Source organism: Seriola aureovittata, chromosome 4 (genome assembly GCF_021018895.1).
Source record: "Seriola aureovittata isolate HTS-2021-v1 ecotype China chromosome 4, ASM2101889v1, whole genome shotgun sequence".
Lineage (NCBI taxonomy): Eukaryota > Metazoa > Chordata > Actinopteri > Carangiformes > Carangidae > Seriola > Seriola aureovittata.
Genome location: NC_079367.1, coordinates 29,992,896 through 30,008,442, shown reverse-complemented (window position 1 = coordinate 30,008,442; position 15,547 = coordinate 29,992,896). Strand labels below are relative to the sequence as shown.

The following is a 15,547-nucleotide window of genomic DNA, read 5'->3' as shown; positions in this document are numbered from 1 at the left end:
ATGATAAACTCTTCACAGGTTTCATATTTCACCTTTGCTGCATATTTTGACGTTGGGCCTTTTAAATACTTATTTCTCATCCTTATCACATCTTTATATGTTTTTATTATCTGTGCAAATGTTTTGCTGATTGTGGTTATCTGTCTGAACAGAAGCTTACATGAACCCATGTACCTGTTTCTGTGCAGCCTGTTTGTAAATGAACTGTATGGTAGCACAGGGTTGTTTCCATCCCTGCTGGTTCAGATCCTCTCTGACATTCACACTGTTCCTGTGCCTTTTTGTTTCCTGCAGACTTTCCCGTTATACACATATGGAAATGTTCAATTTTATAATTTAGCAGTGATGTCTTATGTCAGATACATCGCTATCTGTTATCTTCTACAGTATAACACACACATGACATCAAACAAGGTTGCTGTGCTGATCACTCTAACATGGTTATTTCCTCTTCTTGCAATTGTTGTCATGATTTCATTGAATGCTTCTTTACAGCTGTTTGGGAAAATCATTGATAGAATGTACTGTGACAACTACAGTCAATAATGTCTATGGGCTTGTTTACAGTTTCACTGTATTAATTGGTCTGATAATACTAATCCTTTATACTCACATGAAGATTCTTAAAGTGTTTTTTTCTGAATGTAAACAGACCAGACAGAAAGCTGTCAGTACCTGCACACCTCACCTTGCTTCTCTCATAAACTTCTCCTTTGGCTGTTTCTTTGAAATATTACAGAGCAGGTTTAATATGAGCGGCATTCCGACTAATGCTGCGTATATTTTTATCATTATACTTTCTGACCTGCCAGCCGCTCTTCAACCCCATACTGTATGGACTGAATTTCACCAAAATCTGCATCATATGTGAAAGTCTCTTTGGTAAAATGCAATGTACTAATACTGAAAGTCATGTAGTTTATTTCCTCTGTAACATGTTTCAAATCTGAAAAATTGATGCTTTGACAATAGCATATGATGTGGGTAATACATGTGAAAATAAGATTTAAAAGTAAAAATCTGAACATTGGTTTGAATCTCTGAATATTTGAGTCAAAAGTTTGAGTTGAGTTTTTATATGAAGTTTGTATAAAAGATGAGAAACAATGTGCTTCACAAAAGATGAAAATAATTCACAGATGCAGAAATATATATATATATATATATATATATATATATATATATATATATGGCTGCACACATTTACACTTCATGGTTTATGTGTGATGTTCGATGTGTCATCATATCGACACATCAGTAAATGTCCACATGGAGGTGCTATCACAACACTTTTTGACTGTGTGAATCATTTGGGCAGTGATCAGCTGCTTGCAAAGTTTCAGCTCTGTAGCCTTTAGTTTCTGAGATATTAAGGATTTCATGCTCTCTTGAATTAATGACTTGTTAATTATTATATTATAATCAAGAGATATTATACTGTAGTTAATTCCGACCAAGTAATTTGTTTGGACGAGAGGCATTCCATGAGTGCTGATATAGATTAAATGGGCAATGGGACTTTAAACTACATGTTGTACAGGTGTTCTATTAACTGTTAATTAGCGTTACATTAACAGTTGTTATGATATCGCTTAATCCACACGCTGCTTACAGGCTGATATCATAGGCCTCATCAGGTCTGACATTTTTAAAGTGGAATTATGTTTTCAGCCTGGGGGACACGTGACAGGGGAACCAGTAACTATTCGTTGTGGGTCTAAGTTTCATGTGAGATGGGACACTCAGCCCAGGGTGAACTCTGCTGGTTGTGTTGTTGTGGACAGACTCTGTAAATCTTTCTGTACGGACTATTGTTGGTTGACGGACTGAAGGTCTGCTTCATTGAACCAGGTGGAGAGCTGGTGGAATTAACTGGTCATTGTCAAATTTATAGTAAAGTCAGAGTCAATGTCAAAGTCGCTCAAATCCATTTTTCCTGCTTCCAACACATCACCCTCAAGAACTGATTGTTCACTTGCTGCCTTATATTTCCCTCCCCCTTAAGTGGTTTTAACATCACAAATGTTCAGTGTATTCTGTTCAGTATTTCTTAGAATCTTTTAATAATACAACAGCTGTACCACACTGGTCAATATAAGTTGACTTAAAGCCAAGATACCAGATTATCTGAGACTCAGAGTGCTGTCAGACCATCCAGTTTTCTATGAACTAAAAAGCAAGTGATGTAGGACCTGGAAGCACGTCTGTTGTGTAGTGAGTACTTGCAGCATGTGTTGTCAAACTGATGAAGATATTTTCTGAATTTGTATGTGGTTTGTATGCATGTGTTTTTTGCAATGTGTTTTTTGCAGTGTAGTTTTTTATTTGTAAAAGTCTTGTTCCTGTTTGTCCTTTAAAGGATGTCATCTGGAAAATGTTGCATTTTTTATTTGGTTATCATAAAATTGAATAATGGCTAGCAGGACCGTGCATACTGATAAAATACATACAACAGGAGATTAAAATAAATTTGTTTCCTGGATGTGTGAAGACACGAAGGGAGGCCAAGTTTTCTGGATGGGGGCAGAAAGAATCACATTTTTAAAAAATTTTAATCATAATGGAGTAAATAGTAACTGGGTAGGATTGTATCTAAGTCTAAGTCTAGAGTCACATCCAGTGTTTCCCCTACATGCACCGAACAGCAGCCTATCAATACTGATTTGGAAAATGTATTCGTTATTTCAGACTCTGGTGGTAGACGCTTAACAGTAATGGGGAAACAATCAAGTTACTAATGTCTGTGTCCCTAGTCTTCATCTTTTCTCACCACTTTGCCTGGATCAATCTAACCCTAACCCTGATCAACAACAGGCTCAGATCCAGGTCATCAAACATGGATATACAATAATCCATCCACAGAGATTTTGTTCCCAAACATCAGCAGCTTATTTCTCACTGATTCATCAGTTTGATTTTTTTCTTGCCTTGGACCCTTCAACTGTCACGTGGATATAAATATTCATCCAGACTGTGTTATTCCATATATTAATCATGGAGCTCAACATCACACACATGCCTTTAAATCCTTCCCCTTTGAAAATTCAAACCACTTCAGATATCCTGGGGTCAATATTACTAAATTATTCAAACAAAGCTTTCTGGAAATATGTAGTCAAACAGAACTGAATTTTGATAGATGAAGAAAACCTCCTATGTCTCTGGGTGAATTAATATCATGGAGATGAATATTTTTCTCAATTCAATTTCAGTGTATTCCTATTTTCATGAATGAGGTATTTTTAAACCTAAATATTTTAGACCAGAATCCATGGACATGAACATTTTGGCTGATTGGTCAATGATGGAAAATCTAAGTTGCTCCCCTTCCTCGTTGTATTTCCATTCCCCGTTTAAATTCAGCAGACCTGATGATACCAGATCCACTCAGAACGTGATCCCAGGTCATGTCACATCATGTGTTCAGTCTATAACTCTTTGATCCCACAGTTGGCATTTGAAAGACATACTCATTCATATTTACTAATGAAAAAAATTACGGAAAACTTTTTCTCTGACTCATGTTTCTTCAGGTGCCTGTAAAACCACGCTTACTCTTCATCTAGATCCTCCACCTACAGAGAATTTGAAATATTTCACTGAACTTTGTTGAACATTATGATGCTCACCTAAACAGTTAGTGAAGCTTTGAATGGTTACGGTCAGTGAAACAGCTGAATCTCCGCTAATAACCTGTTGAAATGTTACAAACACGCTGAACTCATTAAATAAACAGCTCTCTGGTCAAAGCAGGATCTTTTCAAATGTATCATTTATTGCAGCTCAACAAAAACGACATTATTCAAAATTAAAAGTTTACATTTTACCAAAGATCAGACTTTTACACAAACTACGTATTTTGGACAGTTTCAGTCCATACATTACAGGGTTAAAGAGTGGCTGACAAGTGAGAAAGTATAATGACAAAAAGACGCGCAGTATGTTGGGCACACTGTTCATATTAAACCTGCTCTGCAATACTTCAAAGAAACCACCAGAGCAAAAGTTGAGCAGAGAAGCAAGGTGAGGTGTGCAGGTTCTGACAGCTTTCTGTCTGGTCTGTTTACAACCAGAAAAACACACTTTAAGAATCTTCATGTAAGTGTAAAGGATTAAAGTTACAACACAAACTATTATGGCAACTGTGTAAGTAAGCCCTTGGATGTTGTTGACTGTTGTGTCAGAGCAAGACAGTTTGACAACAGAGTGGTTGTCACAATAAACTTTGTGGATGATATTTCCACACAGCTGTAATGGAGCACTCAGAGAAACCATGAAAGCAACTTCAAAAAAAGGAAATAACCATGTCACAGCAATAAGCATGGCAACTTTTTTAGATGTCATGCGTTTATTATACTGTAGAGGATAACAGATAGCCAGGTATCTATCATAAGACATGACGGCTAAGTTACAAAATTGAACATTTATATAAGAGTACAAACAATAAATCTGCAGGAAACAAAAAGGCACAGAAACGGTGTGAATGTCAGAGAGGATCTGAACCAGCAGGAATGGAAACAACCCTGTGCTACCACACAGTTCATTTACAAACAGGCTGCACAGAAACAGGTACATGGGTTCATGTAAGCTTCTGTTCAGACAGATGACCACAATCAGCAAAACATTGGCACAGATTATAAAAATATATAAAGACATAACAATAGTAAAATATAAATATTTTAAAAGTCCAGTGTCACGGTACGCAGCAAGGGTGAAAAATGAAACATGTGTATAGTTGATCATGATCCTATTTCAGTTCACATCAGTTAAACTCAGGATGGACCAGTTCAAATCATTACTTACATTCTGCTGCACGAGTCATAAATTGTCAACAGCACATCAACAAACAAACAGGATCCACTGTCTACAGCTAAGAAATGAAATCTCACAGAAACAGGACTGAACTTATCGTTCTGTCACAGTCTGTCCCTCCCAGCACAACTGAAACTCAGCCTCAGCTTCTTTTAACTGTTGAACTGTAGCAGTATGACATCATCATCATCATCATCCTCAGAGGACACACTGACTGATACTGCTGTCAGAGTTGAGGATGTCAGCTCATTACTACACATTAGTGAAAATATGAAACAGTTTTAGACTCTTTCTCTTTCTTGGTGTCACACACAGAACCATGGATGATGGACCATGCTTCTGTGATTTAAATATTCATATATCATTGATGCAATACAAATTATCTTTGAAAAGATATAAAAGGCTAATTACAACTAGACAGGAACTACAGCAGGTTGAGAAATACAGGAACAGATTTATCATAATCATGTCATTTTTGTTTCATTAACCTAGAAAAAATATCTGACTTGTGGATAGTCTCTAAGCTAATCAAACAAAAAATGATCAGCCATCATATTAATGTCTCATTGATACCTGTGTAACTGTTCAGGTAGTTCCAGCAGCAGCACCATAGGAAGCTACACTGAGGCACTTTGCTGCACCTGCCTAGAGTGATTTCTTTTTCTCTGGCCTGTGTATGGCGTGTAAAAGACATGAATAAAAACATGCCACAAAACAAGAGGTAAGGTCCACGTTTCATCACGTTCTGATGTGGAGTGTCTGATTTATTGTCAAAAGAGGGGGTGCCCCAGTGGCCCACCTGGTAGAGCACATATCATGAAGGCTTAGTCCTTACGGCAGCACCCCAGATTCAAGTCCATCCTGGGGCCCCATAGCTGCATCTCATCCCCCCTCTCTCCCTGACTTTCCAGTCTTTCTCTCATTAGAATGGCCCACCGAACCCCTTCTGTCCCAATAAGCGCACAACCCTATGGGCCAGTCAATCAAGGCACATACCAATTGATTTTCAAACCACCTGACACTGCTATGGACTATAATAGAAGGCTCCAGGACCACCTGGAGACTGCTCATGAGTTTACCAGAGGCCAACTGCGAAGTGCAGGGACAAGACGGAAGCAGAACTATGATATGTGCCAGAGCATGACATTTTGAAGTCAGAGAGCTAGTCTGGGTATATAACCCACACAGGAAGAAGGGCAAGTGTCCAAAGCTCTGCAATGGGTGGGTGGGACCCTACAGCAACACTTTCAAGAGCTCCTGAACCCAGTTAACATATCCTCCATGGTGGGGGAAGTCTCACCCATAGCCCTGTGCCGAGGTTGTTACAGTAATCAAAGAGCTCCTTTGTGGCAAGATGCCTGGTGTGGTCATTGTTGGGCTATAATGGTAGTACCTGTGGAGTAACAGACTGGGGTGGTGGTTCCCATTTTTGAAAAACGGGAATGGAGGGTGTGCCCCAAGTGAGCTGAGCAGAAGGCAAAGCTTTCAATTTAACAGTTAATCTTTGTTGATGAAAATAACGTACAGCGCAAGATATGTGGCGTTAAACATGCAAATAATAGAAACACAAGTTTGATGCTTGACCACATGCACTTAAAGCACAAGAAAAAACAGTGGAGACAACAGGCAGTTCCGCATCACATCATTTCTTAGCCCTGTTAGCATACAGCGTTGTCATGATACCTAGTGGAGAAGATTAGCCTGCAAATAACAAAAATGGTGACTAGACATATGCTACCATTAAGTTTTGTGGAAGGAGAAGGGTTCCGCGAGCTACTGGCGTTTGCCACCATCACGGTGAACAACAGCTACTAGAGTGGAAAAGATGTACAATGCACCTCTGTTTCCTGGAGCCAGCCATTTGTGTGGCCCTCCAAGAGAGACTGACTGAACTTTATGATAGCCTCCCAGAACAGCCCAGCTCCTCCGGTGACCTTGATGTCCTGCCCCACACAGAGGAACATCGCCCAGCATTCTGCCAAATCACAAGCACCACAGCATTTGATACATTGTTCGGAGAGGATTACTGCACAGCCGACCCTGAGGCTGATCACAACCAGGCCAGGGCTGGACTGGAACAAAAAATTCAGCCCTGGCAATTTTTGCCCAGACAAACCCCCTCTCAATTGGTTGAGCACCACCCACCACACCTCCTTTGCAGTCTCCTTAAATATGCGTACTGTAATAGAGCTCTGTTTTTTTTGCCATGGGTAAGTGTACCAGTGCAATTGTCCCAGTACACTCACTTGCTGTTAACTGACTTGTGTATGTGTGTGTTTGTGTGTAGGGGTGTTTTTTTTTGTTTTTAAATAAATACTAAAAATTCAAATCATATCGGCCCCAAGGTGAGCCAGCCCACCGGGAAAATGGTGGTATGCCAGACTTCCAGTCAAGTCCTGGTGGTGGCAATGCAGCGAGACCAGGTACAGGAAACTCACTATGTTGGCGAAGCAGTGTCTGAGCATACCTGCTACCTCCATACCAGCCAAAAGAGTATTCTCAACAGCGGGACTCATTTTAAATCGCCTCCGCACTCGGCTGTCGCCTGAACATGTGGATATGCTTATCTTTTTCAATGAGAATAAGTAAGTTAGTCCACTTCATGTCCACTAAAAAGGCCTAAGGTATGGGCGGTTACTTGTTACATGTTGTTGCTAGTAGTTTGTTAACTTTGCGTATTTTTATTATCATCAAGGGAAATTGCAGGCTTAAAATGCTGCAATATAAGTTTAACTTATTATTTATTTTAACAAAAAGTATTTATATATATTTATATATAATTTGCGAGTAATCAAGTACACGTTCATAAGGTAATGAGAGTACTCGAATATTGCAATTACTGAAAATGCCCATCCCTACTAGCTAGCCAGCGATAAGTTATTGCATCTAACTGTATTACTGTATATCTAACAGTCATGTTGGTTGATTACATTCATGATGGTAATCATATATATTTTCTTATTTGTGAATGAGTCACTCCGTTCCACTCAGCTCTCTCTTGTCCACTCCAGCAGTGTGTGTTCGGGTGTTTTAGGGGCGTGGCCTTGGAGGGATGCCTGAAGGGAGGGGGTTGGAGTTTTTCGGTTGAATACTTGAATGCTAACTCAGGCTAACATCTCCCAGGAGGCATCCCAGGGGGGGCGCGAGTCAGCCAGGGGGAAAAGGGGGGGAACTAATGTTTGGATGTCAGAATGTTTTTCACGGTGGAACCATAAAAAACGTGCTTTCACCTGCCTTTCATAGCAATTGCATTCAGGTCTCTTGGTTTTCAGAAAGGAGAGATATTTGACAGGGATGAAGAGAAAAACAAGCGATGCTTCTGAGACCAGCAATACAACGTGCTCAGCTGACGGTAATCGACAAAAAGCCAAGTCAAGAAAATATGACGAAGCCTATCTTGCTCTTGGGTTCACAGTGAATGTGGTCGGAGATGAAGAGAGACCCGTGTGTCTTTTTTGTCTGAAAACTCTGGCAGCTGACAGTATGAGACCCAACAAATTAAAAAGACACTTTGAAACATTACACCCCAGTAATGTCAATAAACCACTCAACTTCTTTAAGAGAAAACTCAGTGAATATCGTCAGCAGGAACATCGGTTTGTAAAAGCTGCATCGTGAACAACAACGCACTATTAGCATCAGTTTTGAAAAAGCACAACAAAAGGAATGTTCATGATTTTGATAAGTCAATAAAGTTAAACATGGCCTACTTTGTAACAATTTTTTTGGGGTGGGGGGGGGTGAAAATTTTTCTTCCTCCAAAGGGCGGAATGACAGAAAAAGTTTGAGAACGACTGAGATAAAGCATGGATCAGCACCAACTGTCCAAGACCCAACTTCAAACTTGGGAGCTGTAAGTTTCACTATTTTATGTTGCTTTACTGTATTATAGACGAGAGCCTGTTGCATGCGTTGTTAGCATGGCAGCTAATGTGGTTAACGTTTTGCCTCGTCCACACAGCCGGGTATAGCCGGGTACAGATTGTATGCAATTGTGCTGCTTGGTATCGCTGTGTGACGTTGATTAGAGCCACCCTGCAACTTTATCACACTTAAAAGGCGGTTTAGCTGTCTGTAAAGTCAAGCCGGTAAAATTCAGACTAAACATAGGCTTTGCAGCAATTAGCATAGATGTCTGGGCTTGTTTGTTAGTGCTGTGAAAGTTATTATTGAGAGTCATGCCTTATGATGGCCGTTTTAACGTTTATATCATGTTTACAGATACAGTGTCTGTAGGGAATATCTAGATAAGCGCAGAGTTACAGGGAATATGTGAAAGGGGATAGTCTGTAATACACATTTTGCATTTTGCACATGTAGTTAGCTATTTGCAGCATTTACAAGCTATTGACAACCCAATTTACACATAATTGAGTGCATTTGTTGTTATCATTTTTGCACTGCTTGCAGCTGTTGCCATAACTACACATTTGAGGAGATGTTGGTGTAACCTCTGTTTCCTCTGTTCAGACCAGCACATCAAGTGCATCTATACAGCTTCCTGCAACAGGGGATGTTGCATGCCAGACTGACCCACTGCAGGCACACAGTTATCCTTGAAGACTCTTCAGCCTCACATCAGAAGTACAGGTCTGCAGCCATCTGAAGTGCATCTACTTTTGATAAACCTAACAGTCATTTATCAGTCTTGGAATAATGTGCAGGTAAATGAAGCTGTGGTTACTTACAACTTGTGAGAGTGTGTAGGCTAAGGTTTCTGTCAATATTAACATCTTTGATTTTCTCTTTACTGTACCTCCAGACTCTACCTGGCTGCCATGTACTACAATGAAAATGCTGACCGACCACAAGCGCAAACAAAAGAAGGAGAACCACTGTTCAAGGTCCAATTTCCAAAGGCCATGAAGAGAGAATGCAGAGCTAAACCAGTTAAGACTGAGCCGACATTCTATAAGTGTTATATTATTTTATTTTTCAACCAAAAAATGTTTTGTACACATTGTATTAAGTATTGCACATATAATGTTATGACAGTTCCACCAACAACAAAATACAGAAAAGAAAATGTCAGGAGTTAGAAACAGACTTTCAGTCATTGTTTTGTAAAAAAACAACAAAAAAGTGAAAAATGTAAACAAAATCTTTTGTGTTTTATCAAACAGGGAATGTGGTGGACCTCATATTTGAAAAAGTCTTTGTTGACCTGGGACCATACACAGAAGCTGCTTTGGCCATCCCCATCCCAGAGGACCTCACTGCACAGTTGGAGCGGCCTGAGGAGGAGGAGGTCATATCCAGCTCTGTGTCCCGGTTCTATCATGGGGCAGTGTAAAACCCACATACCGGCCTGTGGCGTCAGGAAACTCGTCATGGATGCGCAGGACCTGGATTCTGCGACCAAGGAAGCCCCAGCACCAGCTCACAAAGCTCCTATAGGCTAGATACCTGTACCGACTAAAACAACTGGACAGGGCATTTAGTCTTGCAAACATATATCTATGTTGTGTCTCACAATTTTTTTTTATGGATCCAGTGAATCCTACAGTTTTTTATTATCACTGATTATAAGTTCCTCATTTGATGTAAATAAATGCTTGATTGTTACTGAAGAAATGACTCCTCTGAATTCATATATTATATGCACACTATCTGCTGATAGAAGAACTTTACAAATCAAAGAGCAGCTAAACTAATTTATTTGAGGGTGTGTTACTCTATTTGTGGTCTGTTATTATCATTGTAAAATTATGTGCACTGAAGTAAAACAAGACTGTCTAACATCTTTTATTTAGATTGAAACTGAAATATGTTTTTGCACAGAAACAGCCTGTTCTGAACAATTGAAAAAGAAGGGTTTACAGACATGCTGAAATATAGGATCGGAGTGGATTTTTTAGCAAGAAACTTCAAAGACATGTTTTGGGGACCTCTGAGACTTATTTAAACTTGTTGAAAAGGAGCATAATATGTCCCCTTTAAATTTGTGTCAAACATTTAATGTTCAGTCAGAGTTCACTTCCATTGCTGGTCTGGGATAGGTGTTGAATTAAATTTATTTATGAGTGAGATGGACCTAAACTGGCCTCAAAGACTGTTTTAACATCATTCATTACAGTTGTTTTTACCAATTGAGCAAATAGAATGAAAGGATTCGAGGTCCTGCAGCTCAGCAAAGACTAGACAAATATGATGTGTCTTTTGGACAGTTTCAGTTCATACAGTACAGGGTTGAAGAGGGTTAAAGCATTTTATCACACAATAAGAATTTATACTATATACATACAGGTGAATTAGGTACATCCATATTTTCCACACACTACTCTTCTTCACAGATTTTCATAGTGTACTTCATAGTTCGTTCACCCATCACAAGGCACATTTTTATACAATACTTTCATCATCCTCATCAGTATCAGTTGGTATGTGTTGGTACGTCATAGTTTTTGTCATGGCGGTATCAATCAGCCTTTGGATAAGTCCTCATAGACATGGTATGCAACAACAACCGCAGACAGAAAGAAGAGCCGCTGCAACTGCAATAGAGACTAGAAAAGAAGAGATTAATCCACTCCACCCCCCAAACCAATTCTCCATCATTCTGGTAAAGGGGTTGTCTACACCAGCATTTTCTGCCAGCTCCTGTGAGAGAGCTGTCAGGCCTTGGATGGCTCTAGTAATGCTTCCATCAAGGGCTGTATTGTTTGGAATAAAGATGCAACACACATCACCGAACATCTTACAGACACCTCCTTTCTCAGTTAAGAGCATGTCCAGGGCCATTCTGTTCTGCCATGCCATCAGGCTTGTTTTCTCTAATTCTTCAGCTATTCCTTTAAACCCATCTCGTGTGTAGTTCACAAACCGTTGTTGGTTATAATAAATATAATTTATCCAATCTACATTTTTATTAATTGTAGCCCACCAAAAGAACAATGATTCAAATCCTGCGGTGACCTGATTTCGAGCTTTGTATTCGCCAGGTACCCCTCGCACCCCGATCTCATCGATGTATACATGTGTATCAAACGACCCGAGAGGATTTGTTGTGCGTTTTATTCTATGTGATTTGAACATTCCTTTTGATGCTACAGTATCAGTCAAGGGTAATACATAGAATGGCATAACTAATTGGATCAGAGCACATTTCCCTTTCCAGTCATAAGGTAACGTTGACCTCAGTGTTTTTCCTCCACAGAACCACCACACATCAGCGCGATGAGTGGACTGGTCTTTTAACCAGTCGCCCTGAATGCCTGTGCCGTTAGTTGATAATGTAACGTTGCACCACGACGGGGCAGGATGTGGGCCATCCTGTGCCAATCCTCTTTGCTCGATACAGGTGTAATTACCTGCATATGGGCTGAAGTAAGGCGGTCGGGTTTCTGCAGTCGGAGGGAACAGATACTGCAAGGTGGTACAATCTGCGAGAGGGTTAAGAGAGTTGAATGGCCTGAGGATACACTGAAATCCATCTGGATCATTGTTTTGATTTAAGGGAAATGGAACTGTGCCTAACCCAGGTCTGGCTGCCGCACATGCTAGACAATTAGTTGTATTTGGTTTATTGTTTTGTGCAGTATAAATTAACCATCGAAGCCATTCATTTGTGTCAACAAACCCTGTCTCAATAGCTACTTTATCCATTATAGTTGCATTAGTGAGATTTAGGTAAGTCACAATAGGCGCTTTCTGTAGTTGCTCTGGAATGCTGGTGGGACTTACATTAGGCTGGTTTGAGGGTATGGTAACGCTTTCCTGTTTTTTATTTACTTTTTTGATGAAGGGCTCTAGGCTCCTAGAACATATAATCCGCTATCACTCACTTGTGGATCTTTTAGGGTTATCAGTAATGGATTACAATCATCTTTTTTGCAATTTGTTGAGGATTGTCCTTTAATAAGTGTTAGTCGACCACTAACTGGTATTGTTCCACTTGAGGCCTTTTGTGGTCTGTAACCCCAGGTATACGGACTAGAATTGCAGATGACATAATCCCAATAACCACACTACTGATCATATGCAAAGCCTGTTTGATAAGTTTCGCAGATGTATTTGTCTGACCACCTATGGGCTTCTTGGTTGTATGTGTATGACAGAACAGAGATCAAACTTTACTGTACTACTTTGTCCCTCAGTAAAGGTTAGTGTTAATGGTGTCTTCAGTGATCTCTTCCCTACTTTGATTTCCTCTTCAGCGGGGTTTCCGTCGGTGGTCGTCTCGGTCTCATTAAGTGGGTGTTGGTCCTTGCTTACCTGCAACTCATACCATATAATTGGGAGCATAATGATAAGTGTTATACAGAGTAAACAACAGATAGTACCCCTGAGGCCACAGAGGCTTGGTTGTCGAAACGGATGCCATGGTCGTGGACTATCCATGTTTACTTTTAGAAGATAACTCAACTTAACAGATAAATTATTAATAGGACTATGGCTAATGCTAGGAATAACACAGTAAATATAGTAAGCAGTTTAATTCTAAAATCTTCGTTTTCACTCCACACTATTAAAGCTATCCCTTTTGGTGTTTGGTAAATAGGAATATAATTTAAATCAATTATTTGTTCATTTGTCATCAGGGTCTCTTCCAGAGAAAGCCAGTAACCCAAGACACTTTCCTCCTACTATCTCCAGGTACTGATGGTGTCTTCACTGGTTTGAGATGAGTGGCCCCATTGGTTTCACTCCCCTTTGTAGCCAGACTATCCCATGGAGATGCTGAGGTCAGTGATCTAGGTCTCACCTGAGTCTTTCTCCAGAGAAGATAGCTGATGTGCTTTCTTACAGTGTGAGAGATGGATCCAGGAGCCTCTTTCTGCGATCTTTACTGCTGTTGGCGTGATCAGGAGAACCTGGAATGGTCCTTCCCATATTGACTATCTGTATATATTCTAGCAGACTTTCCTTTTATTAGCTTGCATGCTTCAGTTAATGCTACTAATTCTGCAGCTTGTGGCAATGCTTTAGCCATTAATACAGATTCTTGGGTTACAACAACAAAGCCTGTGGCATTTTTACCATCTGGGTTCTTTTTGCTTGAGCCATCTACAAACATAGTGAGGTCAGCTTCAAACGGAACGTCAGTAAGATCTGGTCGTGGCAAAACTTTTTCATTTATTTCTTGTAAACAGTTGTGGGGAAGTAGAGTAGATGGGTTTAATGTTGTACATCTCTCTATAGTTAGATGTGGTTGGGATAATAAGACTGTCATGCATGATAGGTGTCTGGATGGTGAGAGATAGGAGATTTTATTTTGTAATAAAATTAATGCTACTGCATTTGGAACTTTCAGTGAGAGTTGATGAAATAGTACCACAGAGGCTGAAGTCTGCACAGCCATAGAGGCTGTTACTACAGCTTGTACACATGGTGGTAATGCCCTAGCGACAGGATCTAGTTTGGTGGAGTAAAAAGCTATTGGTCTGTTTTTTATTCCATGTTTTTTAAGCAAGACTGAGGTCACAAATCCGTTTCTGCAGTCTACAGTTTGTTCGAATGTCTTGGAATAATCCGGTAGACCTAGTACTGATGAGCTAACCAGAAGCTGTTTTATTTGTGTAAAGGCTTGTTCTGCCTCTTGTGTCCACTGAATGAGGTCTGATGCAGGTAGGGGCGTGTCATAAATTAGGGCTGACAATGGCGAGGTTATTATTGCATAATTGGCGATCCAACTCCTGCAAAAATTTCTCATGCCCAGAAATGACATCATCTGACGCTTGGTTTGAGGTTTTGGTGCTTGTAAAATAGCTGTTTTTCTCTCTTCATCTAAGTGTCGTCCCTCTGCTGATAGACAATAACCTAAATATTTTACTTTCTCTTTACAAAGCTGTAATTTCTTTTTACTTACTTTATGTCCTTGTTCAGCTAGAAACTTTAGCAAAGCTAATGAGTCCTCTTGACATGCTTGTTTTGTGGTTGAGGCCAAAAGAATATCATCAACATATCACAAAATCTGGCTTCCTTTTGGAGGTTATAATTTTGTTATATTTGCAGACATAATCTGAGAGAATATTGAACCCAGTTCAATTTTTGGCTGTATGCTCTCAGACTGGGGGAGTATTGGATATTTTTACTTAGATCTTCCCAATCTGAGGTTTCTTCACACTCTGTTACAAATGTCCTCACATCTTGCCAACGTGTTCTTTTTGGCTTTGATACAGACACATGTCTGTCGGGTCGGTCTTTCTTTCTTTGCAGCTACGTGCCCAGTGGCCCTGCCTACCACAGATGTAACAGGCGTCCCCGTCACCCTGTGGCCGTCGACACCCTCTTCCTCTTCCACCAGCTCTTCCTCCCCAGCTCCTTCTTCCTTTTCCTTGCTTCTGCTAACCAGTTTCTTGCTTGTATAAGACCCTCATTTTTACTCTTTTTAGGTTTTCCCTTAGTTTTTTTTCACCAACTCCTGACAGTAACTTGTTACTAATTTTCCTGAAAATCCATATTCCTTTTCCCAATTTTTTATCTGGTCCTGTATTTATTTATTTATTTATTTATTTTAATTAAATTAAATTAAATTAAATTAAATTAAATTAAATTAAATTAAATTTATTTTATTTTATTTTATTTTATTTTATTTGTAAACCCAGTTTACTGTTTCATAGTTCCCTGAGTTATTTATTCCTGTAGTCTTCTCACACAGACTTTGGACTACTAGGGTCCCGGACGCTTTTCTATGTTATAGGCATTACTTGACGTTACTTATTTTATAGTCTTTAACTTGACTCTCCTACCTTATGATTCAGACATAATGGTTTCTCTCTGTTCGTGGATCTTG

General features: G+C 39.7%; 1 protein-coding gene and 1 pseudogene across 1 annotated transcript; one reads left to right on the top strand and one right to left on the bottom strand.

Moving 5' to 3' along the window:
• On the top strand, positions 1-3,461 carry LOC130167820 (olfactory receptor 11A1-like; annotated as a pseudogene).
• A 355-nt stretch (positions 3,462-3,816) lies between these two features.
• Positions 3,817-5,008, bottom strand: LOC130168132 (olfactory receptor 11A1-like). The gene is made up of 2 exons (XM_056374727.1): positions 4,992-5,008; positions 3,817-4,747 (listed from the first exon to the last, which is right to left on the bottom strand). Exons 1-2 carry the CDS (start codon positions 5,006-5,008, stop codon positions 3,817-3,819), a joined length of 948 nt encoding a protein of 315 aa, XP_056230702.1.
• Positions 5,009-15,547: the final 10,539 nt, after the last annotated feature.